The following is a 27,712-nucleotide window of genomic DNA, read 5'->3' as shown; positions in this document are numbered from 1 at the left end:
AAAAGACAGATGAGTTTGCAGAACTGTGACCCGATAGCAGTGTTTAGCTCTAATCGATCGAAACAATCAATTTGAATACATATAGAGGAAGACTGGAAGAAACATGAATATTATAAAAGACTGCTCATCGATTTGGATCCAGTTAGTCAGTCGCGATTCGATGTCGGACTCGGTGCGGATTTATAAATAATATTCCACAAATTCGCGCGCTTTTTTGTTCTTCATTCATACACCGAAAGTGAGTGTTTCTGTGATGATCGACCATATCTTGCTGGCAGTGGTAGCTTGCTGCTGGCCGTTGGTCATTGGCCAATACTATAGCATAAATCTAGGAGGCGGAGATGAGCCGATTGTGGCACAGCCTGTTCCGCCGCCTTCCACGAGTAGTCCGGTTCAGGAGATTAGAGCGAAGATAACTCCGTTGGATGCGATGATCGACCGAACGAATCATCTTGGATTTCGTATTCTGTACCTGCACTCGAAAGGAAACAAGAATAACATAGCGTTTTCACCATGTGCACTTGCTAGTATCCTGGTGGCCTTGTACGAAGGCGCTGATGGGATGAGCGCTTCGGAAATTCATGAAACACTAGTGGTACCGTACGATAAGGATATTCTACGCGTCGGTTATCGTGATATTCATCGAAGATTGAGGAGCTACTTCTACAGTAAGGAGAATCTGCTCAGCGGTTTAAGTCTGAGCAGCGAGAATATCACTATACGGTGAGTGGTGAATTTAAATCGCCAGGAAAAATATATTGTATGAACGAGCATCGTCATTGCAAGTCGTTCGATTCCGAGTATATGCGTGGTACCAGCACAGGTCACGAGAACTTTCTTTAACAAAAAAATAAGCTTTTACTTATCCGACCCAATGCTCTCATCACGTCATATATGACGCTAATACCTCGGGCAGTGAGCCACATTACTAGATGTGACAGATGTGATAGTGACAATGTTTCATTTTATCAGATCAACAATATAACTCGATGCAAAACCGCCCAGCAAACATAAAATCGTATAATTTTGCACGTGCCAAGTCTTACAAGAAATCCGAATAAATCATAATCGCTTATAATATCAATCAAAGTATGTGTCGTGTATATTTGAAATCGCATAAAATGCAAAAACTCGATTTTATATACCATTATCAAATTAAGTCGCAATTCGGTATAATAAACATCAATTTTATGATGTACATTGTCGTAAAATATATTTAATCCGCATCATATGCGTATATTACGCTGATGCAGTTTGTGTGTCGTAAAAGCGTATAATTTAAATCGATTCAGTACTGTAGTAAATCGTGTTGCATGCTGAAGAAAATCATGAAACAGTAAATCATATTAGATCCTAATAAAGAACATATTACATCATATCGAAATGTCAATGAAATTCTGATGCACTCGAAAGTTTCAATCGCTGTTGAATTAATTTTCAGATAGCCGCGCGAGATAGCTGGTGGATGATAATCCAGACGACCTGAGTTCGAACACACATCGGAGCAGTTTTCACTAAACATTAATCTGTGCCATTTTAAACATTCATATTCCACGCCCAACACAAGTCAATCAAACAATTATTATTTCTACAAACATAAATACTTATATATAAAAATGGTGATTCGTGAGGCTATAATAAACATTTCACGAAAATATTTTGCGCCATTTGTTTTTTTTTCTATGTCTGTAATAAATCGTATATGAGTATGTCTATGGTGCTTTGACAATTCATGAATATATTCATATCAGATCGCAATTCAATTCAACATAATCGCTATTATAGCCGGTCAAAGTTGCATATTCATCCAAACAAATTCGGTAAGCATTTGCCATGTATGTATATGGCCTCCACTTTTGCATGCATATGCCAGTTAGGCGCATTATATACCAACCAAATTTTAGGGCATATGATGTTATATATACGCTTGTTATGCGATTTAATGTTTGCTGGGCGCTCACCGAGTAGACGTCCTGTTCATGACATTCACACAAACTTTTCAATCTCCTCAACTCAAAATAAATAATTTTTTAACATCCTCGTAATTACATAAAATGAGCTTAAAAGTTTTAATAAATGTGCCATCCATTCATACTGATACAGAATTTACTCAAGCGAGAGGCGAGTATGTGTATAATATATAGGGTAGGGTGCAATTGAATGTATGGGAAAAAATAGATCCAAAAAATTCAAATAGTTGCCCAATACAAAATGTTTACCACCTCGTAAAAACACCCTATGCCAAATATCAGCTCAATCGGACTTAAGGGATAGTGGCGCAAAGCGGTCAAAGTTCAAGTTTTTTGAAAATCGAAAAATCACCCAAGGGGGCAGTAAAGAAAATCGGGGTTTTCGAAAAAAAAATGTTGATGCCAAATGTCTTAAAATTGCATGAAACGTCGAGATCTACTGTCATCTCGAAAAAAATGTTTTGTCAAAAATCGACACTCTCGGACTTTGGGTTTTTTTTTCGGAGTACGAGACATTTTTGGATAAAGGGGGAAACAAGATTTTTCGGACCACCGGTTAGCTTCGAAAAATCATATCTCAAGAACGAAACAAAATTGCATCTCTGATATCGAGATATGTCATGTAAACAATCCTCAGCTTTCAAGAAAAAATAAGAAAAAATATAGCGCCCTCTAGTCCAAAGCCATGAAAACAATAAAAAATAGTTACAATTAATAATTACGAAAATAAAATCCATCTTTTTTGCAAGTTCAATATTTTTTAATAAAAGCTAGATATGTCGATCGTCTAAGGGGCTGTCCACATACCACGTGGACAACTTTAGGGGGGTAGGGGGTACGAAAATGTCCACGCTTGTCCACGGTGAGGGGGGTGGGGGTACATATAATGTCCACGTGGACACGTTAAACAGATTTTTTTTTTAAATACATTCAGATCTGTTCAAATAAATGCTATATTTTCTGCATTTTCCGCCTATTTTGGGTACTTCATATTTATCCATAAAATAGTTATGTCGAATATTCTTCCATATCATCGAATTTCTTCACTGAAATATGTATTCTGCATGGAAGTCACATAAACATTGTGGAGGATCTTTGTTTTCAACTTCTTAGCTACGTCATATTTGAGTATAAACTGAACTCTGTGTTCTAAATCCAGGTCTACGTGAGAATGAATTTGACATAGCGAACTGCTGATACATTTGTATCTGCAGAGTATATGTGGGATGTTAATAATATGATAAAATGACCGGAATATTATAGGATTTTTCAAATAATTTTAGAAGGACTTAGCGAAACTAGTGCGATCCAAATTTTATAATACCAGCTCAAAAACAGAGTTCATATGCAGAACTCTGTACTAAAAGAAGCAGATTCAGCCCACCTTTTCTGATGGGTTGTACCCCCGTTCCCAAATATTTCTCGAATTTTTAGCATCCATTTTGCGACGTTATTTGACGTTAATGACACATTGATACAGCTGCGTTAGGTATGCTCAGCACTGGGATCAGTTTTTTAAGGATCATTTTGTCCTACCGATCGAAAGATTGTGATGTTACAAATGAAACTTCGGTTAATAAGCACATGTTATTACGACATTCGTGTTTTTTAAAGAGGGGCTTTGAATCCGGGATTAGATTACATATTCTGCACAACAGCCAAGAGAAATCCCCTATCAACACGCTTTATGGAATAAAACATTCAAAATATTGTTTACTTTGTTCTAATTTTCGCTTCAATATATGAACTAGTATCTTGCAGTCAAAGTTTAGTAAAGAAGTATGCCTAAATCCATTGGTTGTTTCTTCATTTAAATGCTTTCGACACATTTTTTTAAATAGCAATTGCAGAAGTCTTCAGAAAAACTCTTTACGATGGACACTCGTTTCTCGGAGATTATCTGCAGGCGATAAAATCGTTCGTTGTCAAATAAGTTTCTTCAGATGTTATTTCATGCTTAATTGTAAAAATATTCGCTTGATTGTGCAGTTTTACTGTTGTACTGTCCTTTGAATTCACCGGAGAAATGTTTCTAATTTCAGTTTTTATTTTTGCTTTGGAAACAATTCTCTAGAATGTTCTCAAAAAGCGTTTTGAAGAAGTAGTAGTTTGGGCAGTTATCATAATGGGATTATTACACAAATCATTAAATAGATTTCCATAAGCATTCGAACAAATGGGATGAAAAAGAACGAATTTTCGGTTTTAGTAATTTTAACTCACCATTTCATACAATTAACAAAGTGTTTCCTGAAGCCAACGATTTCACATATTTTCAAACTCTCGAATATATTGGTAGGAAGTGGTAAATAAAGTGGCTAATAAAGCCCATTTGCATAATTTTTTTTTCAAAAAAGGTTATTTGATTTGATCAGATTATTATAATCAGAAAGTAAAGCAGTTTGCGTTGCATCGAAAGAAAGATGCACTGCCTCAGACGAGAATTGTCTAGTGTAATTTTGCCTCACGAGCACTCTGGAAGTAAATGCAGAATGGTCGCTGGGAATTCATCGATAACACATATTTTCATAGCGCCGATGTAGTCTTAGTCGATTTATGGAATGGAACGCGTCCTCTGTAAATTCTCCAAACGATGACGGGAAAGGCTTTGTGTTGCGCTGACAACAACAGTTAATTTGAGATACTGTAGTTGGATGAAGTACAGTTGAGAAGCTTTCGAACTATTGCCTACTTCATTTTTTGAATATGTGATTTGCGGAGACGAAAAAAATCATTTTTCTATTTCTATTCATTAGTTCACAAAAAAAGAACATGTTTTTCTCTTGAATTGTTTTTTTTATCATTAAAAAACACCAAATATAAAATAAGGCTAATTTAAAATTGAATATAGGCACAATGCAATTATTTCCTTTTTTCAATTACAATGTATGGAAGAATGTCCACGTGGACAACAGGGGAGGGGTATATTCAATGTCCACGCTTGTCCACGGAGGGGGAGGGGGAGTCTAAAAGCGTACTTTTTCTGTCCACGTGGTATGTGGACAGCCCCTAAATCGGTTCAATGGTTCAAAAGTTATGAATTTTCGAAGAAAGTCAATGGAAGTTTTTTTTATCCACCTAACGATCAGTATAATCTGAGCTATTCTCATATGGGATTCTGAATTTCAATCCTTTTATCCTTCCTATTCTCGGGTAATTTGATATACGGGATACAAGGTTTGATTTAATTATTTAAACAGAAACTAGTTAACAGGATAGGTCACAAACATAATCTTCATACAAAACATCAGATGGATTTCAAGGAATTTTCTAAAAGCGGAAAGTGATGCAGATTTTTTTAGACGGATATCAAAATTATGAGTATTTCAAAGCAGTATCTTGTGAATGCTTTGCAATGATAGACTCATTTTTTCCTTGTTTAAAACTTATTATCAGTTCAGTTCATGTTATTAAGAAAAATTAAACTTTGCAGTTCATTTAGCTCTTAAATCTTTTATCACCTTTTTAATATTTTTTATTCAAAGCATGTCTTCAAAACAATATCGTTGAAAATATTTATTACGTAGAAAGGTAAAAAATAATGGCCTTATTCTTTATAACTATCGTCCGTTATAACTATCGTGCGAATGTTTGAATTACAAAAATCTGCTCTACAATGTTGGAAAAACTTCACGGTTATTATTCAATACTCAAAATATCAACAAATCAATATCAACTATAGTGATCGTTACAACAGAAACAACAAATTCTTCATCTCTTTAGAAATAACTTATTTCTAAAGAGATGAAGAATTTGTTGTTTCTCTCACACTGTTACAACGTATTTGGACCAGTGGACTCAATTTACATTTTATGGTGTTACAACTTTCTGTTAATCTACTCCTAAAAATGGAAATAAAAAATTGCTATTCATTCAGGACAATCGGAAGTAGAGTTACTTAGCTTTTGCCATGTTTCAATGGGCCTGCCGGAGGTACATTTTTAGTTCTTAATTACTCCCCATATCGCAGTAACCTAGTCCAAATAAACAAATTGACGACCTCTGGATACGTCAGGATTTCATCTAAAAAAAAGTCACCAAGCGGGTAAAATGCTGTTTGTTTATGTTTTCTTTTCTAGACAAGAAAGGACAAATGTTAACAAAAAAAACTAAATAAATACGAAATTAAACTTATTTCATTCCGCGTGACTAGCTCTCACCATCTAAAACACAAGTGACAAATATACCTGGTTTTCTCCATGACATGACATTATCGTGGTATTCATAATAACACCGAGTTCATCAAAGTAGTCACGACCAGTGCCGAAAATATTCACATTCACGACATTCAAATACGGCGAATTTCAGTTGGCCTTGTATTGATAACCTACTGCTCAAGCGAGAGTCGATAAATATGGAACAACAATATCAATGAACACCAGTGGAATGAACAGCAAACATCAGCTTGCCATGAAGTTCATTTTTCATTTGCATCTTCATTTTGGTCATGATATTCGTAACGTCGAAATTGAAGATCATTGCGTGTTAGTGAAAATCGAAACATGAAATTCAACGTCAACCAATTGAGAGTAAAATCGATAACACAAAATTCTTGTTTTTGGCGACTTCGGCAATGGAATGTATAGTATAACTCTTGCTATGTTTTATTAATCTACTCCCGATTGGCCGAAAATGTCATACACCGCCTATTAGATGGGCAATGGGTGACAATAATAGACGAGCGGAAAACGAACATAATCTTGTTTTGATTTCCGGTTTGATGATACTGGCTCTAAATGACCAGCAATGATACAAAACCCCTACGGTATGGCTATTGGATAAAAGGGCTTCAACAGCCGAAGTCGAATATCGTATTCCGATGTCATTTTAGAAAATAAGATGATGGTTTCCGGTTCATTGGAAACATTGAACGAAATGGTAGTAGTTAAAAATCATAGAGAGCGGAAACAGAAACGGAAACGGACCGTCCCTCTCATGCTAAAGGTAACGAGATCAATTCTCACCCTCGATATTCTTCCAAAAATGGAAGTAAAGTGTTGAAAGTCACTACAATACAGTTTAAAAACTGAACGGAACGCTCAACGCCGTTCAACGCTAAACCTCACTCAGCCGCTCAACGCCGCACAACGGTCAACGCTCAACGAAAGTCAATGTTGCCTTTTCCGGATTCCTGGTTCTTACTTTTTTTTTAATAAACATAAAATACGATTTCAATAAAAATTCACTGCAAGTGATGAAGATCAACTTAATGTTCGTGATAATCACCTGAAATTATTGACAGTAATAAAAGTGCCTGAATGCAGGCTTTGCGAAATTCCCTCATACTGTTTTCGTTCATCATACCAGACAAAGTTCACGCGTCTCGACTCTTGTACTATACTCATTATAACAGATATGGTGTTGAGTGTCAACAGAAGAGAATTTATCCGACACCGAGAAAAAGCTAATTCATTCATTCGTGAATAAATTTTGATAATTTGTGGCACTGGTCACGACGGATGAACTCTTCCGGATTCTACACACACGGTGGCAGCCGGAATAAGGTTGTATACAATTCACTTGGTTTTCACCGTTCGTTCGTGACGTGCATGATCAGGCCCTTTGCCTCGTATTCCGAATAGTCCCAGAGTATCGATTTTTAACAAAAAAAAGTTGATGGGTCTGAGCCTAGGGGCACGGACGGGATCTTGACATAGGACTGTGATTGTGTGTAATAATTGCAAATTGAGTATTCCATTGTTCAAAATCTGTATTTTTTTTCTTCTGATACATCAAATTGACGCCCAGGAAAAACCGTTTCCTATATGTACTTGTATCCTTTAAACGGGTTAGATGACATAACGTGGTAGAATTCGGAACCGCATTCTGTTCCAAAATGTACACAAAAATACCATTAAGGTCATTACTACCCTTTTCTTCTATTTATTCAATCATGCAGAAGAAGACAAAAAGTAATCATGTATCATTTTTAAACACAAGTCTAAATAGTTAAAAAAAAAAAATAAATATTAGGCTGTCACATAATTTGTTCATAAAATTAGTTACAATCATCTGTTTTAAGTCAAATATGCGCCGTTTTGTTCGATGACTTGTTCCCAACGAGATGCCAACTCCATAATACCCCTGTTATAGAAGCTCGCTTCCTTATTGGCAAAAAACTCGCATAGACAATTTTCACAGGCCTCTTTTGTGGCTAACTTCTGACTACCTAGCTCGTTCGACATGGACAAAAACAGGTGGTAGTCACTTGGTGCAAGGTCCGGACTATACGGCGGATGCAAAAGAACCTCCCATCCGAGCTCCCGGAGCTTCTGGCGCGTCACCAAAGAAGTGTGTGGCCTGGCGTTGTCCTGATGGAGGACAATGCGGCCTCTGTTTATCAAAGATGGCCTCTCCTTCATGAGTGCTGCCTTCAAGCGGTCCAGTTGTTAGAAGTACAGGTCCGAATTGAGCGTTTGGCCATAGGGCTTGGCCACCGTCTGAGCCGCTTCAGCGGGCTTCGACCACGACCGTTTGCGCTTCACGTTGTCGTAAGTGACCCACTTTTCATCGCCAGTCACCATCCGCTTCAGAAACGGGTCGATTTTGTTGCGATTCAGCAGCGATTCACATGCGTCGATACGGTCAAAGATGTTTTTTTGCGTCAACGTGTGTGGCACCGATACATCGAGCTTCTTTGTGAATCCAAGCTTCTTCAAATAGTTAATAACGGTTTGATGACTTATCCCCAGCTCTTGGCCGATGCTACGGCTGCTACTATGCCGGTCTTTCTCGGCTAATTCAGCGTTTTTGTCGCAATTTTCGACGACAGGCCTTCCGGAGCGTGGCGCATCTTCGACGACCTCTACACCAGAACGAAAACGTTGAAACCATCGTTGTGCGGTGGAAATGGAAACTGTATCGAGTCCATAAACTGCACAAATTTTATTGGCAGCTTGAGATGCATTTTTGCCTTTGTCATAGTAGTACTGTAAAATATGTCGGATTTTCTCTTTATTTTGCTCCATATTTGCGACACTATAACTCACGAACGACTTAACCAAACAAAACACTGTCAAGGACTATATAATACCTTTCCAACAAGCTATAGTATGACTCGATACAATGAATACAACTAGAACTACGCGCTTACAACGACACCTCGCGGAAATACCGCAGGACTTTTTTGACAGCCTAATATAAGATCTATGACTACAAAAATATATTATAGATAAAAATAGCATTATCTTCTTCGTTACCACGTTGTCCGGAACATTGTTTGTAATAACTTTATAGCCCTATAAGATCGCGACTACTCAAGCTATCATAATCTGATTTACGTGGGTATACCCTTTCGATCTTCTAAATCAGCAACCATTTAAATTCATTTATTGCATTTTTACATAACCAAACAACATACTCGATATTATGATATCCTGGGTCACAATTACGCAAATTGTTAGTAGTGAGACCTACACATAAAAAAACATAAATTGAGCACAAATTGATTGGAGACCATACAATATAATATAAAATGAATGCCTATTATCGGTAAATGGAGAATAATTCATTTTACGCATCAACTCACATTATGAGCTAATGCCCGAATTTAGACAAAAAGATTGCTCGTTGCGTCGGGGAGGAAGCGAGTGGATAGTGCAATCGAAAGAAAACATACCCAATTAAATCGACAAATTGTTAAGGTTTTTTACTATATTCACTGTTCATGTTTCAAGCAAAAAAAATGTGGATAAATTTGCTGTCTAATGATATATAACACAACACATGTCACCATAACCATTTTGAGTAATATGCGTTTGAAAACTCTTAATAAATCGTAACATTTTTGTGGAGGCGATCTGGCGTAGTGGTAACATCCGTACCTCTCACGCTCAAGGTTACGAGTTCAATTCTCACTCCCGACATTCTTCCAAAAATGGAAGTTTAACTTAAGTGACGAACCAGCCAAATGTGTTGTCACTATAATACAGTAAAAAAAAGTTACATTTTTCGTATAGTGACCCCCTATATAGAAATCAAAGACATAGTCCTATTTCAAAATCTAGATTACAGCAGATCTCGACGTTTCATGCGGTTTTCCATACTTGCTTTGACATATCCCTCCATTGTCCGACAGAGTGAGTGAACTGCTCAAAAGAACTATTTCACTTAAGTGAACGGTTGGCCACTGAACGATGCATCAAAGTGAACCGTTTGCCGACCTCTACTTGTTGATGAACGAACTGCACAGAGGGCACATTCTCTGCGCTCGATGCATGCACCGATGTTTTTCCCAGGGGTTAGACATCAATTGAATATAGGCTACCCTAAATCAAAATCAATATGGCGTCATTTGTTTATCAACATATCATTTACGAGGATTGAAATAGAAAAATGCGCTGCTTTATTCTAACTGCATGAGCGATTTTCATATTTCGGTTTCACATGGAGGTGTTCACATTTAACATGGAGTTTAAAGTTAGCCACTATTCAACTATATAACCGGACCGAGTTGTAAACAACAGTAATTGATTGAACCAAAATGTCAGTAAACCGCAGCAATATTGGGTACACTGGCAATATGAGGGATTTGACGTTTTAGTCGTACCCCTGGTTTTTCCGGAGCGGTCGAATCGGGCGCGATCAAGTGAACATTCACTGTCATGCATATCAGCAGAAAATCAAACAACAAACCCAACTGCCCATATTATATTTTCTATAGAGTGCAGATGAATGTGAGAACTAAGATCTTCTGCGAATCGACCAATCAGAACGCGGGATTTCCGTTTAGGTAATGGTTGAAATTTATCAATTGTTCGATAGTTAATTTCATGATAGTAGAATCCTAAATTTCAATATGATGCGTACAGAGCTTATTTTGTTAACTGCTTTTCTTATATATTCTTCGTGATAATCAGTCAGTGTGAAATTTCCTTTAATACTCTACTGTAACTTGAATTAACACGTGCTGTTTTTTCACCTGTGATTTTCCCAGATCTTCTCATTCTTCAAATTTTATAGCGGAGTATGAAGAAACACACAACTTAGACTAAAGTGGCTGCCCCGCTCGCTAGCGCAAAGAATGGCCGAGTTCAATGTTAAAAAATTCCTAAGACGTTGTTAATTTTCATTCACTCTCTCACCATCACATTGGCAGTTTACTTTGAGGTTTTGATGTGTATCGCGAAAAGTACTGTAATTACATTTAATGCGACATTTTTCTAATTGGACAGACCTGTATGCGACACGTTTAGTTGGACATTTTTGTAAACATCGAGTTCGGGCCCTAATTATGGCCCCACATTGAAATTCGCCGCCAGACGTCGACGCTGTACCACTCTCATCTTCAATGTCCAATTACAGGTCAAATCGCCTCCAATGCGACACTGAGTGGTTCCTCGGAATGTCGCATTAAATGTAAATTACTGTATCAGTTTTCCAAACCAAAAGCTTTCATTTATGATTCCTACAATTTCAGAAGTTTATAAATTTTAATTGCAATCGCAAAAAAGACTAACAAACATTAAATGTCCGCTTGCAAATCTAGCAACTCAGTCTGGAAGTCCGTGAGGTAAAACGTCATCATCATGCATCCATATGAAATGTCAGGATATTGATGCCCGAAAATCAGAAAATCCGGATTTCTGCGTTGTCGGCCATGTTCAGCTGTCATTATGCTCTCAAATGTCATCATATTGTCAATAAATTTGACCGTGTAATGTCCGCTTATCAAACAATTGAATTTTAATACGATTTTCACGGAGATACTTAATAAGAGTATTTTTAACACAATTGTTGGAAAAAAGTCCAATACTCAATATTCAAAACTATTATATTCTGTCACCCCAGTTGCGGTGATAGGGATTTAATATGATTTTTGGTTCTCCAAGACCCAGGGCTCTGCATAGTCATAGTCAACTGAGGATAGTCAGCTGACTATCTGACTGACTATATCCGTATTCAGTTAGTAATGACTTTTGGCTTCTTCACGCAGTTTCTTCGCCAAAACGACTAAACAGTCAGTCGGGCGTTTAGTCGCTATCTCCCTCTACCGATTCGACTATATCATTTCATTATTGCCAGTCAAATTGTCCTCATCGCATTTTGAAGTGACTTCCCCCAGAACGAATTCGTTCCTCTCTTTCTCTCTCCCTAGATTCTTTTGTATCGTACACGAAAATTACTCACACGTATGAAATAGCGTGCAGTGTGTGTGCGCTATTTTGCACGCTATTTACTACTACTAACGCGAGGACCTTTATAGCATACTTGATAAATGTCTAGGTTCGTTGGTTTGAGCTCACGATGGGTAGACCATTGAAGGGGTAACTTCTTTTTTACATCAGAATCATGTTTTTCGTTCCTCTTTATATAGACGTAAATATAAGATTGCGTACGCGGGTATAAATTTTGTTCATAGGGGAGTAGAAATGTGGATTGAAGTCAGTTGAATGAAGAGGCAGATTCGTATTCATTAGTCGAGTCAGTTAAAATAACCACTGACTGAACTTGTTCACCAGTCATCCTCGCTAGTCAACGCTAGTCAATTCATTTTCTAGTCAAGTCACTTTTTGTTGTGGGCGACTGCCGAAGCAGTTCTAGTCGAAGCGAAGCTACTGAGGGTAGAGTCGGTCTTCATTTTTCACCTTCGAAGATTTCGGGTCCTGTCCAAGAATTCTAACGCCTTGAGCAGCTTCCGTCGTGGTTCCGGGATTGTGCTACACGGCAAAGTTTAGGGTAATCAGAGATAAGTCGACTAGACGACTACTTCAATGAGACCTTTTTCCTCCAGATGGCACTTTCTTCTATTCCCTTTCTTGAAAATCCGTCGCAATATTCAACAGTTCTCTAATTTCAAGTATTCAGAGACAAATTCTTTAGATAACTACCTCAATGGGGCAGTTTTGTCTATCTGTTCATGCAGTAGAAGAACTAACAAACACTATTGTTTCTCATTCTAGCCCAGAATACGAGTCTGTGTTGAAATTCTACGGTTATGACTTGGAAAATATTCCCGAGATGAAAATGCAAACTACAACCCTTGGGCCATCCTCATCCGAGTCAACGGAAACATCCACCATTACAATAGACTATGAAATGACATCTGTCGAGGAGGAGCAATTTACTACCGAATCGATCTCAACCATGCCGGACTGGACTATGAGATCATCGGAACAAGAGGATTATGAAACCACTACCACAGAGCCCGAACAGCAATCTGCAGAAAACGATACAACATCGATCATCGATGAAGTTGAACAGACAGAAACAACAACCACAGAGGGAGAAGTCTCGGCGACAACACCTGAGGAGCAAACGGTAGCCACTACGGAAGAGCCGGCCGAGGGCGGCGAAAAACGTCGACGGAACCTTAGAAAACGAGGTCAGAAGCAAAACCAACCTCAACGGCGTCAATCACAGGCGCTCCAGCGCCGACGCATCCTGCGTACTAAGCGAAACCCGGAGGAAATCGACATAGTTTCCCATCAGCGCTTTCTGCAGAGCTTCTTACTCCATGACGCAACAACGTCCTCTCCGTTCGTCACCTTTCCGCCTTTTCCAGAACGCTCAAACCAGTTTCAACAGGACCGTCTACTCGACGATACAATCGAGCACAATTTCTACCTGAGCGAGGTTGAAACGATTAAGGTACCATATAAAATCTACAACACTATCCTCAAGTATGCCTACATTGATCGATTGCAAACGACAATACTAGAACTGGAACTCGACTCTGAGGATTACAAGCTTGTCATTCTACTTCCGGATTACGAGTTCGGATTGCTCAATCTCATGAAGCTGCTCCAGACCGAAGAAAATGTTCCAAATATGCGGGATATCTTGAAGCAAATGGTTCCTTCATGGGTGAAAACCATTGTGCCTAAGTTTATGCTGAAAGGGAATATTATTCTTACCAGTGATCTTCAGAGTGTAAGTACGAACGAAATGACAGACCCTTATTTAGTTTTCCGTATTACATACCGTAGTGGATAAGAACATTTGAACAAGATATATAGGGTAGATAGGGGCAATATGGCTCCCCTAAAAACGTTTTCAACACTAGATTGCCCAAGTAAGTCATTTTGACTGCTTTTCAATTTCAATTAGAAAAATAATTATGACACAATTTTTTAAAAAGATGTGACTTTTTGTACAACTTATTAATAAACGTATTAACAACTTACAACTTATTATTAAACGTATTAATAAAATGTACAAAAAGTCACAACTTTTTAAGAAATTGCGTCATAATGTGTCATCATTATTTTTCCAATTAAAATTGAAAAGCAGTCAAGTATTCATAAATTATGTTAAAAACTTTTTTATAGATGGGACAGATAACCTCGTCCTTGCACTCCTTCGGTAGCTGTTCTGTGTCCCAGATCCTGACTATCAACCGGCGCACTCCACAAGCTTTCTAGGGCCTCCCTTGAAGAGCTCCGCTACGAGGCCATCCTTACCAGCTGCATTGTGGTTCTTTAGCTGATTAATGGCCTCCCACTTCACCCATAGTCGGGGGTGGTGTGTCGTCGTTGTTCACTGCACCGGTGTAGTCCTTATCAACGCCGTCTCGGTCTCCTGTCTGCGCGCTGTTCAGGTATTCATCGTAGTGATACCTCCACCTTTCGATCACCTCGCGTTCGTTCGTCGAGATGCCCCCTTCCTTGTTTCTACACATTTCGGCCACGGCATAAAGCCTTTGCGCGTTTAGTTTTTTGAAGAACTTCTGCGATTCTCGAGAACGATGAAGCAGCTCCATCTCCTCACACTCTTTCTCTCCCAGGCGACGTTTTTTTCCCGAAAGAGATGTGTTTTGTCGAATCGCTCGTTGCAACCAAGACGGGTCTATGGTACTAGGTGAGGCCGTTTCGTCACTAAGTTGGTTAGGGGAGCGGTATATGAAAACAGTACGGAAGAAAGCAGAAGGGGAATTATTTCCTTGAAGCGTGAAAGAGACAGACTGATCAGGATCGAGCTTCGGCACTAGCGTATTGTGTTTTGTTTACAAACAAAACACAGTAGCCTTCCAAGATGGCTGCAGAGTGCTTTTAGCAAGTTGGCCCACCTTAGAATATACTTCTAGGCGCCTTGGTTGCAACATGGCTGCGAGTGCTGCATCCTTCTCGCTCATAAACGCTCGGCACTCGTCGTCAACCATTAGCTCCGTTGTCCTCATTGTTCATACTTGATGACGGGCTGTGCTGTGCTGCTAATTACTGCTTTCAAGATGTTCCAGCATTCATCGAGGGGAACAGCATCCAGTTCGTCTATCCTCGTAACGCAGCTTCAAGACGCTACGAGTATTTTGCAGCAATGTTCCGCTCCTGTAGTCGTCGTAGGTGGTACCGTGGTGAACGCTGACGTTTTCTGTTATTGACGACTGAGGTAGTGGTCTGAATCGATATAAGCCCCACGATAGGTTCTGACGTTGATGATATCCGAGAAGTGCCGACCGTCGATCAAAACGTGATCAATTTGTGTTTCCGTTTACTGTGGTGATCTCCAGGCGTAACGGTATTGCAGGCTTTGCTGGAAGAAGGTGCTACGTACCCACTGTCTCGCTGGAGGACCGTCGTGCACAGCTCTTTTTAGAGTCCCCGCTGGCACGAAGACAGTGATCAGTCGCCCCTGTCATCGTGAGCAGACGATCGGATCGGAATAACGATCGAATGTTTTGGTATAATTCCGCTCCATGATGCCACATCTAACTATTTCCAACTATGTTTACAAATTGTAACAGCTGTATTTACGCAATGAATCAGTGTAAATGTTCAGAAGCAATACTAGTATGCATTGAGATAAAGAGCAGAATCATAAATTTCAGTGTGATGCGTACAGAGCTTATTTTGTTGGCTGATTTTCTTATACCATGAAGTACCCATATACTGCTCAGCTAAGACAATATTTAACGTTTGTGTACTCTGAAAATTACTCCTTACGCGTATATAAGGTTCTTTAATGTGCTTCTTGCTTGGTTTCCGTTCCACTACCGATAAACCTAGGGATGAGAGCGTTGCTATATTCATACCACCTATGATGACGGAAAACATTTTGCACCTTTTGGTTCTAATTCCAACCGACAAAAACATCATTTTCCTAATTCCGTTAATTGGCGGTTCTAATTCTAATAATCAAATTATTATAATAATGAATCGTTTATGTAGTAAACAAGTTAAATGAGTCGAAATCAATAATAGAATGAATTACAGTAGTAATGTCGTTTCTTTATTGGCAACACAGCTTGTGATGAAGATGCTTCACTGGATTTTCCAATGGGACCTGAGTAATTAGCAGCATCAGGATCTAACGGATACAATCCAAATCGCCGGAAACCGTTGATCAATGTCGATTGTAGGTTCGTCATACTATCCACAGCTTTTGAGTGGTTGGAAATAACTGACGTCCAACCAGGATTACGTTTTTTTTTTCGTGCGGAGCAGTATCGGTTCATATAAGACATATGACTTATGTCCATTTTGAAGGAGAATACAGTAAACATTCACTAACTGGGCGAAAAGGGAAGACTAGTTACCGACACCGATTACCGGTTACCGAGACTAGTTACCGACTGTGCTCTCTTGGCCGAGTGGTTAGCGTCATAACTAACATGCCGGGTGTTCGGGTTCGATTCCCGTTCTGGTCGGGGGAATTTTTCGTCAAAGAAATTTCCTCCGACTTGCACTGTGATCACGCGTATTCTAGAGCTTGCCACTCAGAATGCATTCAAGGCGTGTTATTTGGCATAGAGATCTCAACTAAGTACTAATAAAAATGACGCAAGTAATACTACGTTGAGACGGCGAAGTTCCTCTAGGAACGTTAGTGCCATTGAAGAAGAAGAAGAAGAAGTTACCGACATTCGCGTTTTAACTGGTCCGGCATGTTAAACGTCAAATGAAATCGAGGGGAACTTCAATGAATTGTTTGATTCGCGTTGGCCATGAAATTGGATAAGCAAAAGGATTCCAATGGATGTTTCGCATTGAGTGCGACAACAGGTATGAAATATAATTTGAGGAAATTATTGTTTTTTAATTTTTGTTCTGTTTTTGTCATGCGAAAATAATGTCAATTTTCATTACATGTCAAATTAAATTCGAATGCCCCTCACAGCAAATATTCCATTTGAATATGGCGTCGATTGTTTACGAAATTCTGCTTTTTAGCTGGTCCAAGGACCAGTTAACGTTCGCCCAGTTTAAAAGCAGACCAGTTGAACCAGCACCAGTTAACGAACGATAGGGAACGATATTTTCTACTGGACAAGCCAAGAGTAAAAACATCCTTGAGCAACAAGAACAATCCGGGTCATCCAACCCGATTCCGTTCTTGTTGAAGCCCAGCTTTTCGCAAATCTCTACCAGATCTCTTTTGCCATCTTTCTTTCTTTCTTTGTTTTTAAGAGGCTTTAAACTGTGCAGTTCATTCGCCTCTAACCTTTTGCCATCCTAGATTTGTACGGTTATAGCATCAACATTGCCACCAGTCTTCAGAATGCAACTCGGTGCTGATGCGCAGCAAGATTTTTGTACCCAATTGAGCTCCCACTCCTTGTGCACACATGCGCTCTGGCGGATGAGCACGCTCCGAAACACAGATGAAATGTTTGGTTGTTAGAGCCGTTTGCTGTTTGCTTAGAACGAACGAAGACAAAGCAGGCGCTAGAATTTGATGTGTATGTGTGTGTGTATAGAATGAGACGCGCATCACACAAGTGAGAAGAAATGTTCAGTATCTGAGTTCTGCGCCGGGTATATTTTGCGCTGTCGTGCTTATGAATTTTGTGCTCTTCGCACCAAGATAGAATACGAGTTTTTTTTTTTAGCGCGCGCTGATGAAAATTAAACTCAAGCGCAGCGCTGCGTTTGTTTTCTGAAGACTAGTTGCCACTAACTGCACGGCTGCGTTTCCACAAAACAGTGCAGTTTAAGATTCTCGATCGGTGTTAACTACTTTTGCCTGGACTTTTTTTTTTGCCAGAACCAGCTTAAACCAATTCTTTTGTAGATATTGTACGTACTGCTGTTTCGTCAAAATTGAACATCTGTTCCGGAAATTTCAACACATAGCGCTTCTTCCTCGTAATACTCATGGATTTCGTGAAACCAGCTTTAGATTTGTTGCTTGGAAACAGCTGCACAATGCTTTGACAATACGCTTGGCACCCGTTTCAATATTCCTGGATGCCGTTTGATGAACCCATTGATCGACTTATGAGCCGGCGTCCCGTTTTTAAATGGATTGGAACGAGCTGTTTTTCTCACTAATTGTGCTACGCATAACAGTAATCTCTTTGTGTTCACGGGGAATCCAGTTTTTGCTTCAGCTAACAGCCATTCAACTTTTTGTCCTTCTGTTTCATCGAGAACGGTTGCTTTTCCAGGATGTGGTCTGGAATACTTTCCCAAGACCTTCTCGCGCAGTGTTGAATACGGAATTCCATCAATTTGGCCGCCTTTTGAACGGGAAATCCGGTTCTCACCATTTCCATAGCGTCTGCTATTTTCGACCTATCATATCGCATTCGTTTCTGACCGGCATTTGTTTTTCTAATCGTAATATAGCAAATGGGATCTGTTGTGTGGAATAAAAAACAAATGCAAATAAGAGTGTCCTTTTTCCAGTCCTGTTTATTTTGGTGATAACCGAACGAATTTGCAATGAAAAGATGTGAAAAAACTATTAAATCAAAGCAACGTACCTGTATTGTTCAGTTTTTATTGCTTTCGGAGATTTTCAATCGCTTACGCTTTGTAAATTGATAACAACAGTGCACAATGCAGTTAGCCACTTTGCTAAGGAAATCAACAAATATGGCGAATGACAGAGCTACGAACGATATTGACAGAAATTTGTATAGTTAACCGTTTGAACACGGGGAGCGCGATAGCGCTCATCTTGTTGTATGCCAAAAGTGCAGGGAGCTTATTCTATGTTATTATTTTTGACGCAGGATTTCGTCTTTCTGGGATATTTTTTAAAGAGGACTTCACGCGCAGCAAACCGTAATGTTGAATGAAATTGTTTAAATATTACTTTAAATATTATATACCCAAACTCACCCGCATTTTTGGCATATGCTAACAAAATTTGCTCCGCACTCAAACGGTTAAGCGTAACTAATGGCGGGTTACATTAGGGAGATCTATAGCTATAGATGGATTTATTCACCTGATAATAGATGTAAACGGGTGAGAATATATATGATACACTTCTTCGAGGTATATATGCATAGAATATATAGAATAAATTCAGGCATATGAAAACGCTGGTGAATTTTTCACTGGTGAGAAATCGCTAAAGTTGGATGCAGTTCTACTTTAAGTAAATAAATTCACCGAAAGTATGAATATATGCATTATATTAGTTCGCGCTAGTGTAAACGGTTGATGCGATTTCTATAAATCTCATAATATTTCTTCACACGAATATATCACTAGTCTAAACCCACCCTAAAAGTACTTGGTTGCCAATTTTTAGAATAGTTATAGTTTTGCGAGCATACACAAATATAATTTATCAGAAGAAATAAGATAGCTAGTGAGAAAACAGTATTTTATGTCAAGTGAGCGGAATTATGCACTGGCTGGTATAAAGTGCGCTACACATACAACGTCCCGTCACCGTAAAGTCAACGTAAACGAATGAAATGTCAAATATTCCCCCATGGAAATCGTATGGTCGCATTCACATACACCAGCAACGGTAACTTCGACGTCGGCAAAATAAGTCCAAGAGAATAGTTGACGGAACGGTGACGGGACGTGACGTTGTATGTGTAGCGCTCTTAAGGAAGCTTCACGGTATATTCTTCGTGATAATCAGTCAGTGTGAAACTTATTTTAAAATCTTTATCAAACAGTTGAATTTGAATACGGTTTTCACGTAGATACTTAATGCGAGTATTTCCAACAAAATTGTTGGGAAAAAGTCACAAGAGGGTTGTGTTCGAGACACGACCGCATAGTTGACGTAGGATTCCGTTAGGCTATATGTTGATTTTATATATGTTTGAAGAATTACATCGTTAAACTCTTTGATAATGATTTGATGGTCCTGAAATGGGCAATTTTGTTTGATTGTTGGATATTGTTAGTTCACTCCACCAGTGTTTACCGAGTAGTGATGACAGAAAGATGGTAAACAGTCGTTGGATGGTGCGTATCAGATAAAAGATACCGAAGTGGAACGAGATATGATGAAAACCGCCCTCTGTGATCCTAGACGAGATGCCTCCTATATTATATATGAATGAAATATGAAAAAAACTCGCTAATGGAATATGAAATAGTTACCAATACTGAACACAATTAGAAAATTTTTCTCATCAGTAAAAACATGTTACTTCAATATAGAGAAAACATATTTGAAATGGGAAATGTAATTTTCTTTTATAACTTTCACCTTCTGAGTGTTTATTCAACCCAATGCGAATTTTAATTGGACTAACAGCACTTAATACTATATGTAGAGCATATGGGAAATCACTTTTTCTAATATTTTTTCACTTCTCAAATTTTTCTCGCCGTATAAACTTTCCTTGGGTGAAAATAAACACAACAAAACAGACAGCTTAAACCTAACGACCCGTTCTCGAGCGAGAACACACCTTGGTTTTTATTTATGATATATGAAATAAATCGTTCCATATATCAAGACATTTTTAACACAACTGCTACCATATACAATTTTACACTTACACTTGTGCTAAATTTTTCACAATACACGATCGGCCATTGAAATGAAATTTAACGAAGCAACCAACATTGAAGTTCCAAATTAAATTTTTTTTTGCTAGAATTAATCGTATCACTCACCTTACTTGCAATATAAAAATGCCCCCAATTTGCATATATTTGCAAAGCCGATTTCTTCTGGGCACCTTGGTTTTGATGTCTCTGTTAGGGAATACATTTAGGAAGGAACAAAATCACCCCCTACTTCCATGTATTTGCAATGCCGATTTTCCTAAGCTTGGTTTTAATGTCTCTGTTAGGGAACACATTTCGGTAGGAACAAAAGCTCCCCCTACTTTCATGTATTTACAATGTCGATTTAACCCAGGCAGCTTGGATTTGATGTCTCTGTTAGGGAACACATCTCGGTAGGAACAAAAGTTCCGCCTACTTTAATGTATTTGCAATGTGGATTTCCCCCAGGCAGCTTGATTTTGATGTCTCTGTTAGGGAACACATCTCGGTAGGAACAAAAGCCTCCCTACTTTCATGTATTTGCAATGCCAATTCCCCCAGGCAGCTTGGTTTTGATGTCTCTGTTAGGGACCCGCCGATAGTCAATAGTCAATTTCGACCAATCAGAAGTGGGTATTTCCGTTAGGATAAGGGTTGAGATTTTTCAATTGTTCGATAGTTAGTTACATGACATATATTATTTTCTTCAATATAAAAAATTGTATGGAGTACCGAAATCGATTGACGTAAAAATTTCACCAATCCATCATTAAATGACTGAGCAATAAGCGTTTGAAATTGGACAATTTTCACGATGTACTCGATTTTCGATTTTCAATTTGTACCCCAATATGTTCCCGAAAGACGTAATCCTACGTCAAAAAGTTTGTTTGGCTCAATAACAAGCACAAACGAATGATGGCTTATTTTGCCCCGCCTGGTCATATTACCCCCATCCGCCCTAGAGTTTCCAGAATTGAATGACTAGTCATAATTGTATGTTAAAAGCCAGATATAGTGCATTTTTAGTAATGTTGTGAATATAAATACACTCTGTTTAACTGATTAATGATAGAAAATACCATTGCAGATGGGCATCAACGACATTTTTGAACCGACGCGTGCCGATTTTACGCCAATGACGAACGACCCGCTGATCTATGCAAAACACATCGAACAGTCGATCAATATCAACATTCGAACACAATCACTGCAACAACTGAAAAGTAATTGTTCGATATATTGTTGCCGTAATGTAAAGCGATATTTCCTTTCATTGCAGGGTTCACATCATTATATAAAAACCCAATCGAGCTGGCTATCAATTACCCGTTCCTTTTCTGCATCATGGACAAAGAAATGGATTTAGCACTCGTCACCGGCCGGATACTCAATCCACTAAACTCGAGAATCCATTGAATAGTAGTGATTAAGGTCATATATTTCACATAATAAAAATCAATAACAAACTCACGAGCAGTTTTCACTACCGAGCTCACGTGAAACTAATCTGCCATCGTCCATATTTTCGTTTCGTCCGAATCCCTATACCTCAGAATCGTTGATAAAATGCAGGACAACCATAATATTCCGAATTGGTTCCTTCGAAGTGCTGAAAAGAATCAGTCGTTAATGTGTTTTGTATTATTAGCTATTCGCTAATCATACTTGAATATACTCTAGAATCGAGCGAGCTTTCAGAACAAATAATTCTAGCTGAATTCGGAGGAAATCTGCTTCCAGCATGTAATTGGACAGGGAAGTCTTCAAGAATCCCCATTCTTTGAATCCTTCATCAGCTGTCGAGCATTGTTGTAGTAAAGTTTTCTTGATCTCGACGAAGCGACCAACCGGTGTATTTACAATCAAATCTGTTTGGTTATTCCAGAAATCCAATGCATTTGGGTCACGATTGTTCGAAATTGCAAAATGATGCTGTTCATTGGGAGTGGTCGCGAAATCCAACGCTTCTCTATACTTTTCAATTACAGTTTGACTGGCATTTTCCATAGGAATTGAAACCATCGGTGGCACACCCGGACATCTGGGATTTTTCGGTCTGAGTATGCGAGCAACCTTCCGCTGGTCAGGTTCATCGATAGCCAATCCACTACTGGCGAGAATATCCGCTAAATGATAAAAAAAAATATTGTCTTTGAAAAATTACAATTCATATAATTTTTAATTATAATTTATATGAATTGTAATTTTTTACATACATAGTACTGTATATGCCACATCAGGAGTAATTTTTAGGTAACATGCCATTTTCGAAGGACAATCACATTTGAGATTTGTTATTAAATTTCGTCATATGCATTCTCAATCAATGAGTACATATAGAGGTGGAGCAGTAGGCGAAGTGTATCTGTATTGGCAAACAAAATATCGTGTCGTAATTATTTGCATTCAATATGGAATGTATATGGAATAAAACAAAACAATGTTGAAAGTACTCACGGTTGCATGATAATTTGAGCCAAAATTCTCATGAGATCTGGTTGTTTTTTAACAGATGACAATTATATCGTGGCTTATTTCGATTATTCACGTGGAAAAAGGTCCAGAGAGCAGTCGTGTGCTTAGTTCTCGAAAACAGTAACATTTTCAGTGAAATTTTGATTAATTGGCGATTATTATCTCACAACATACACACCGACACTGAGAGCCTTCGAAAAATAAACTTCATTACGGTAAAATAATGAAACTTCGTTTGTTGCTATGAACGTGGGGGAGTTAAAATGCCGCATGGAAATATCACTTTCATGCGTCTTTTTCGACGTGATTTCACTAATATTCACTCCACGATAACACTTTAACCTCATAGTCAGCGGGAGCTCTACAAAAATCAACGTTTTTAATTGATAAATTACTTCCTGAAAATAGCATTTTCACATGGATGAGGTGGGCAATCAAAGATAAACACAACGACTGACGTCACTATTTGCGAAACAGTTATGGCAGCGCATGCTATATCGCTCGAAACTCGACCATCTTCATTACCTTTTTTCCAGGACATTGATTCTCAATGACATGCATATGACGCGGAGTAGTAGCGAGCAAGGCGCCTATAAGTATATCCTAAGGTGGGCCAACTTGCTAAAACCACTCTTCAGCCATCTTGGAATACGCTTGTGCCAAAGCTCGCTCGGGATCAGTCTGTCTCTTTCACGCTTCAAGTAAATAATTCCCCTTCTACTTTTTTCCGTACTGTTTTCATAAAACGCTCCTCAAACCAACTTAGTGACGAAACGGCCTCACCATAGGATATACTTCTGGGCGCCTTGGTAGCGAGTGGAGGATAGAAGGTGGGAAGATTCACGGGTTTTGGCTGTAACAAACTTTGATTGTATTAGTAGCCAGGAAGATAGAAGAAGAAGAACCTAACTGCCACGATTTGAATCGTTTTTTTCTTTCTAAAAGAAATTGAATACGGAAAAACCTTGGAGAGTGAGAAAAACAAAGCGCGACAGCCGAAGTACAGTGGAACCCCGATTATCCGCGAGTGGATGATCCGCGGTGTGGATTATTCGTGACAGCGAGTTCCATAGTAAATCTATAGACCTTCCCGGAATTTGTCAGTAAGTGATAGACTCATGCACTTTTGTTTTGGTCATGGCTTTCACATTATCTGACTACTGGTGTACACGACCTTATAGCAGGATAGTTTAATGATTTATGTATTGATAAAACATAGTTTTCATGCTGAAATATCTTTTTTTGGAGTTTGGAACTCGTTCTAGTTCTTTGTTGCGCTATCCGCGAATTTGTTAATCCGCGGATAATCAGGGTTCTACTGTATGTTCATTTAATTCGTATGCATTGATCTTATTTTTTTGTCTTTTGAATGTACTTGAATGAAATAAATGCTGTAGTTTGTGTAATATGTATTTTTAGCTGTTTTAATGAAAGAAAAAGTTCAAATAATATAGTTCTAGAGTTATTTGACGAGATGTAAAATTGAATTTTAATTAAGTTTAGAACATCTCAATAAAACTGCAATTTCAATTTCTGCTAGAATGTCAGTTCAAAACCACGATAAATACAATACGGTACAGCGAGAAAGGTTTTTCAGCCATCTGAAATGAAATACATACCAGTTCTACACGTCGCACACACTGTGCGAATCCAAAGACTGACAGTAAAACACGCCTCGTTGATAATACATAAAACCACTAGACGCAACAAAACAACAATTGTAAATATAAACAAAAGAGACAGAGACAAAGAGACAGTATGCAAATAGAATCGAAATAGAAATTATTAGCGGAATGTGTTGAGTAATTTAAACGTTTTCGGGAATTTTGTGTTCACGTGCAGTTGAAGTGAAAAGAAGGTGCCGCAATTCATAAATCAGTACTGCGGCAATCAGTGCTTATACAGCCTTTAAAACAACGAAAATCTAATTTAATTTACAAACCAAAATTGAGTATACATCAACAAAATAAACCCTGCGTTACATGCATTTTGCTTGTAAATAACAATATCGTTTTATTTTTCGTACAAGCGCTCTCCCTATATTCACCTCTATTCCGGTACACGAACGGGTTTGAAATTAGCAAAATTATGCATTTTGTAACCCGTTTGACTTCGAATAAACACTTTTATCAATTCGTTCGACTTCTAATTATTTCGAAATTTGTTTTTCATCAATGCAAGGATGCCAAATTCGCAGATTTGTTCGCAATTTTACTGATATTTAATTTTCGACGCAAACTTTATTCTGTTGCAGACTTATATTTTCGGTTGCAGAGTGCAGGGATATGGTATTTCTCTACTTTATGGTTTGGTTCAGTTTCCTGCGCTAACAACCTCTTTTTTTAGACATCACTGTGCGATTCTAAAGCGCCCCATACACGCACAATACTATTGTATCAATTTATTGACATCATTATTGAAGGTTGTTCACAGACGTACAATATTATGGCGTCACAGCCATATTTGTGCAATGAAATTGAATCATTTGGGGATGATATTGAAGTCGGTCCTGAATATTGTGCAAGGCTGGCTACTGACGTTCAATATCTCATCGCAAGTACTCGACACTTGATATGCTATAATTTCGGAAGTGAACGATTAGTCTCAATAAACTCGATGATAAAATCCCCGTCGGCATTTTTAATGGGCATGGCGACACACGCGTTCTCGAAAAACAGTCTGTGATTTTGTGGATAACACTCACTTTACACCCGAGACGATGTAAATGTACACATGAGCTTTGACATAAACTGACACCATATTGCACAACGTCACACATAGATCATGCAATATTGTAAGCGTTGCAAAATAAATATCTAAATTTTTTGATATCATACAATTATTGTAAACATATTTCTCAATGGTTTTCATTAGCCGATAGTTCTAGGTGTTTGCAGTGCAGACTTTTCGATACTTGTATCGGTATGACCAAAACCGATCTGGTCAATAACCTTGGTACGATCGCCAAAACCGGAACGAAAACTTGGAAGATTGCTAGCAACTGTTTCCATTTACAGCATGCTATCTTTAAAGATTATTATAATAAAATTGACTATTTGATAGATGTAAGCGTTAATATTTTTTTTTTATTGTTTCTTCGCTTTTTTACTCTTCGGCTCATCTTCATAGACAGATATTGCCTGAGGTTTCATTTTAGAGTAGACTGGAACAAACCAATAAGGATTTTCTTCTACATCCTTAGCATATTTGAGAAGTGCCACACGAGGATCTTGATCATCTTCCACTCTCTTGTTCAGACCAAGATTCCTAATTACATACGACGTTAAGGTACCTCCGGAACTGGCGACATGCCCTCTAAATTCTTCACATGCCGAATTTGACTCCGTTTGCTTGATTAGTTTTCGATTTCGAGTATTTGTATGGCAGTTCTCAAACAGTTCGTTCCCAAACAGTTCACTCGCAAACAGTTCTTTCGGAATCAGTTCGTGGGACGAACTACCGTTCTTTAAAAAAGAACGAGCGTTCGTTCCAAAGTACGTAGAATAAGAAGGTAGTCTACTCCCTAATTTGTTCAAGTAGTGGTAGGCAAAGAAAAAAAGCTAAAAATAGTAATAAACCGTCGATCGAATCCATATAAATTCACGCATTTTTCATTTTTTTAAATTGTAACACAAGAGCTGTCTAAAAATATGTTTCGAAATGATGAAATAGCAATTTACTTAATCATTTTAAAATTATTACACCTGTATTATAAAAAATATTGCAAAATCGATAAATAAATGTGTGGAGAGGTTCCCAGCAAACATTAAGTCGTATGAATAGCTATAATTGGAGGCGATATACATACAACCAAGACACATTTGTATGATATATGATGCAGATAACTAGCATATACACACAAAAGTGGAGGCGATATACGTATATGCCATATTTTGTACGCATATAAAGCCGTATATAACGATATGCGATGCTTTTTGGACTGATATGCGATTTGATACGACAACGTTACCACTCAATCCATCGATGACATGGAAAATCGTGTTTTTGCATTTTATGCGATTTTAGATATATGATCGATATTTTGATTGATATTTTATGCGATTGTGATTTGATACGAAATTATATGTGACTTATCATGTGCAAAGTTATACGATTTAATGTTTGCTGGGTTATATCAAAGGAGTGTCATTCCCGTTTTCGATCCAAGGACTGAATGCATCGGATAGCTGAAAACGCCTCTGATTAGTTTATCTCGCAGTTCATTAGGCATCGCAGGACGTTGTACTTCAACATTGTGCTGAAGTAAACAAAAACTGTTCAGTATGAAATCGATAAAAAATCACATAAAACCTTACTTGCAGTAGATAATCGGTACACTATCGTGTTTACCGTCGGCTCGATTTGCGATTTTATCACTTTTTTATAATTTTTATAATTTTTAAAATAAAGAAATATTGAAAAAACTTCAGAACTTCGAACAAATTGAGGATTTTTTATTATTAACTTCGTTGTGTGTTATGCCCTCTCCGTGTGTAAACACAGGAAATATCCCTTACCTTCTATTCTACGTACTTTGCGTTCGTTCACTCTTTTTGGCGAACTAGTTCTTTCATACCAAGGAAAGTGAAGTGGAAGGTAAAACGTAATGTCAGAATTGCCGTTCGGACGTAT

The 27,712-nt window shown here is 38.2% G+C and overlaps 2 protein-coding genes across 3 annotated transcripts; one reads left to right on the top strand and one right to left on the bottom strand.

Moving 5' to 3' along the window:
- Positions 1-131: 131 nt before the first annotated feature.
- On the top strand, positions 132-22,111 carry LOC129776111 (uncharacterized). 2 transcript variants are annotated; one of them, XM_055781526.1, is made up of 4 exons: positions 132-723; positions 12,872-13,841; positions 21,693-21,828; positions 21,885-22,111. In XM_055781526.1, the coding sequence occupies exons 1-4, from the start codon at positions 254-256 to the stop codon at positions 22,019-22,021; spliced, it is 1,713 nt and encodes a 570-aa protein (XP_055637501.1). In that variant the 5' UTR covers positions 132-253; the 3' UTR covers positions 22,022-22,111. The 2 variants fall into 2 exon arrangements, with proteins under 2 accessions (XP_055637501.1, XP_055637502.1); XM_055781527.1 differs by lacking the exon at positions 132-723 and adding an exon at positions 9,592-10,701.
- LOC129776114 (uncharacterized) lies at positions 22,023-22,926 on the bottom strand. Its single transcript, XM_055781531.1, has 3 exons — positions 22,822-22,926; positions 22,271-22,731; positions 22,023-22,214 (listed from the first exon to the last, which is right to left on the bottom strand). The coding sequence occupies exons 1-3, from the start codon at positions 22,868-22,870 to the stop codon at positions 22,155-22,157; spliced, it is 570 nt and encodes a 189-aa protein (XP_055637506.1). The 5' UTR covers positions 22,871-22,926; the 3' UTR covers positions 22,023-22,154.
- Positions 22,927-27,712: the final 4,786 nt, after the last annotated feature.

This window comes from Toxorhynchites rutilus, chromosome 3, assembly GCF_029784135.1.
Source record: "Toxorhynchites rutilus septentrionalis strain SRP chromosome 3, ASM2978413v1, whole genome shotgun sequence".
NCBI classification, from domain to species: Eukaryota; Metazoa; Arthropoda; class Insecta; order Diptera; family Culicidae; genus Toxorhynchites; species Toxorhynchites rutilus.
This window is presented reverse-complemented; position numbering and strand designations above follow the sequence as displayed.

Excerpts from the sequence above, each read along its gene's own strand:
- LOC129776111 (XM_055781526.1), top strand. The coding sequence starts at position 254 with ATGATCGACCATATCTTGCTGGCAGTGGTAGCTTGCTGCTGGCCGTTG. Across the intron at positions 724-12,871 it reads AGCGAGAATATCACTATACG|CCCAGAATACGAGTCTGTGT; the intron begins GTGAGTGGTGAA and ends TTCTCATTCTAG. Across the intron at positions 21,829-21,884 it reads ATCACTGCAACAACTGAAAA|GGTTCACATCATTATATAAA; the intron begins GTAATTGTTCGA and ends CTTTCATTGCAG.
- LOC129776114 (XM_055781531.1), bottom strand. The coding sequence starts at position 22,870 with ATGGCATGTTACCTAAAAATTACTCCTGATGTGGCATATACAGTACTA. Across the intron at positions 22,732-22,821 it reads TGTGGCATATACAGTACTAT|CGGATATTCTCGCCAGTAGT; the intron begins GTATGTAAAAAA and ends TTTATCATTTAG. Across the intron at positions 22,215-22,270 it reads CGATTCTAGAGTATATTCAA|CACTTCGAAGGAACCAATTC; the intron begins GTATGATTAGCG and ends GATTCTTTTCAG.